At 45.0% G+C, this 2,853-nt stretch overlaps 1 protein-coding gene across 1 annotated transcript; it reads left to right on the forward strand.

Annotated features, from left to right (window-relative positions):
* The first annotated feature begins 751 nt into the window (after positions 1–751).
* On the forward strand, positions 752–1,417 carry LOC124679405 (FCS-Like Zinc finger 1-like). The gene has a single exon (XM_047215168.1). It carries the CDS (start codon positions 825–827, stop codon positions 1,080–1,082), a length of 258 nt encoding a protein of 85 aa, XP_047071124.1. The 5' UTR covers positions 752–824; the 3' UTR covers positions 1,083–1,417.
* The last annotated feature ends 1,436 nt before the right edge of the window (positions 1,418–2,853 follow it).

Here is a 2,853-nt window from a genome sequence, read left to right on the forward strand (position 1 = left end):
AATTTTTTTCACTTAGTAGGAGATGGTTGAAGACATTTGAGTTTACATAATTATAAATTTAAAATGTTTTTGGCAACATACAAAGTAATAATTGAGATGTGTGCAAGTATAGCAAAATAAGAAGACATTTGTACCAAACGCTAGCACTAGTGTGCTTGTCATAATCCCATAGGGATTGAGTGAAATCCCTATTTTCCATCAACCCCTTCACATCCCTATTTATCTCTAATCAATAATCCATTAGAGACAGATGTCATAATGGATCTTTAACAAAATTTACTACTACTCCAGAATTTTTATGAATCCTGAAAAAATGGGAATAAAACAGACATAATAGGATTCAAGTGAGATTTTTTAGATACAATCCCACGAGTATACAATTGAACCAATCCTGAAAAGTGCATTATAATATTCCTCCGTTCCAAAATGCAAACCTTAACTCTCTAAAAAAAAAGGCTTATATTTTAAACATTATAATTATTTTTGGTTTTCCAATATTTTAAACGAATGTATATCAATGTAATAGTACCAAACAAGCCTTAAATAGTGTTAGAGCTACGTCGATCACTCCACCCTGTCGACCTAGAGCGTATATTATACGATTCTTGCCAATTGTCGTCGAGGTGAAGCCTGGTGTGGGCCCAAGGGCGTGGCAGGTCGAACCGCTCCGAGATATTTTGCCGTCCGCTTGCAAGCACGATATAAACCCCATGCCTACGCTTCCCTGAACTCATCAACTCCATCCCCTCTTCCTCCCCTCACCAAAATCAGCTACCGAGCTGCGAAGCTTTGCTCTGCTCCTCACCAACACCTAGGTATATACCATGGTGGCATCTGTAGCCAGTGCTTTCTTCTTCGACGCCGAGCCAGCAGGCGAGCGTGGCATGCCCGCGATGAACGCGTGCGCGCTCTGCGCCAAGCCGCTGGCGAGCGAGAAGGACATCTTCATGTACAGAGGCGACACCCCCTTCTGCAGCGATGAGTGCCGCCACAAGCAGATGCGGCTTGACGTCGTATGTGAGAAGAACGCAGCCCGGACGCTGCGGCCGTACTCGTCCCTACCGGAGTCCCATTGTGGGTAGAGAGAATCTGGGAAGTTGTCCGTCGCAAGCTGACCGGCCAGAGCGCCAACGAGATGTGAAGAACCGTTAATTTTGGGATGAAGATATCTCTCCGGCGCTCTTGCACCGACGCCGCCTACGCGCGGTTTCGCATCTGGTGCAAGCACTGTCCGGCGAGGCAGCAAGCAGTGGCGCTGGCGCCCACAATTATTGGGTTGAAGAAGGCCACAAAATCAAAGCACATAACCATGTTTCGATTTTGGCTGATCCGGTCAACTCTAACTTGAGATTGTATGTTTGTATATCCTAGCTGTTTCAAATCTCATGCTCTGAATGAAAGCATTCGTTCTTTATCACTCCTTGCTGTTTCTTGCGTCGAGATGGGGCAGGTTTCTCTTAGCAATGAGAAGGACAAGGTGTTGTGGCACTTAGAGGCGTCGGGGAGGTACTCTGCAAAATCCCTTTACGCCAAGCTGTCGCAAGGGGCGACGGTTGTACACTGGCGGGACCTTTGGCAGGCGGCGGTCCCGCTCAAGATTAAGATCTTTGCTTGACAGTTAGCGCTAGATAAACTTCCGTCCGCTCTCCAGCTCGCTACCAGGCATGGCCCCTCCAACGGCTTATGTGCTCTTTGCGGCTCTCCTGAGGATGCATCGCATATTTTCTTTTCCTGTGCGCTTGCGGTTTTTGCCTGGAGTGTTTTACGCCAGCTACTGGGGTGTAGCTGGCACCCGGCCAACTTCGCGCAATTCCATCATATTCTCTCTAGCCTTGCTGGGCCCCCGCGTAGATTACTCTGGCTTTTGTTTCTTGCACAGTCGTGGGCGCTGTGGCAAGTTCGTAACAAATTAGCTATTGAGAAGAAAGTGATTAACCACCCATCTGATGTCATTTATAAATCTATGGTGTTTTTACAGCTGTGGAGTATCAACTCCAGGACTAGCGACAAGGAAGGTATCTGCTGGATGATCAACTCCCTTCGCGAGCTCTACTCCGCCTCCAGGGAGCCTGCTTCTTCCAGCAACAGAAACTCATTCGCCGCGACAAGTTCCTGAGAGGTCTACTGGGGGCCTTCCTTGAAGTTGCTGAGCCGGCATAGATGTCCCTCAACCGCCTTATATGTAGCTATCTTAGTGGAATGGCTAGTTTACCATCGCTTGTGTTTATCTTGGCTAAGCTGTATGCTGCAGCAGATGTATCGAATATCCTTGTTGAACCGTAACAGGCTTTATTAATTTAAAGTCGGGCAGTCTTGCCTTTCATCTAAAAATACCAACAAAACCTTGCTGAAGAAACAATACCATCCTAGGTAATCGTTGGTGAAAACACCTAACATCTCCCGATCTCCAACTGAGTACACAAAACGGGATGAAATTTGAGTGCTATGCTCAAACGCCAGATTAGTTGAACATCAGGGTTATACTCGGTTATGCCATGAGGCAACGTCTATCTTAATGAAATTCCAAAAAGTGTGATAAACTTCGGTGGGGAAACCATCTGGTCGTGCTTTATAATTTTCCATTTGAGCAATAGATTTCAACACTTCTTTCTTCGGGAAGTCAGCTGTAAGAATAGCATTTTTTCAGAAGATAATTCCGGTTATTTTCCTCAATCATAGAAAAATTACTTGGACCTGTGCTCCAAACAGTTTTTTTTTTTGTAATATTCAGTAACATAAAACATGATTATTTTTTCTTTCACTCCCACTATGGTTTTGTCATATTGCTTAAGGTGGAAATATTCTTATTCATATGTTTCCCACTAGCGATAAAGTGAAAATTCTTTGTGTTAT

This window comes from Lolium rigidum, chromosome 7 (assembly GCF_022539505.1).
Source record: "Lolium rigidum isolate FL_2022 chromosome 7, APGP_CSIRO_Lrig_0.1, whole genome shotgun sequence".
Lineage (NCBI taxonomy): Eukaryota > Viridiplantae > Streptophyta > Magnoliopsida > Poales > Poaceae > Lolium > Lolium rigidum.

Excerpts from the sequence above, each read along its gene's own strand:
- LOC124679405 (XM_047215168.1), top strand. The coding sequence starts at position 825 with ATGGTGGCATCTGTAGCCAGTGCTTTCTTCTTCGACGCCGAGCCAGCA.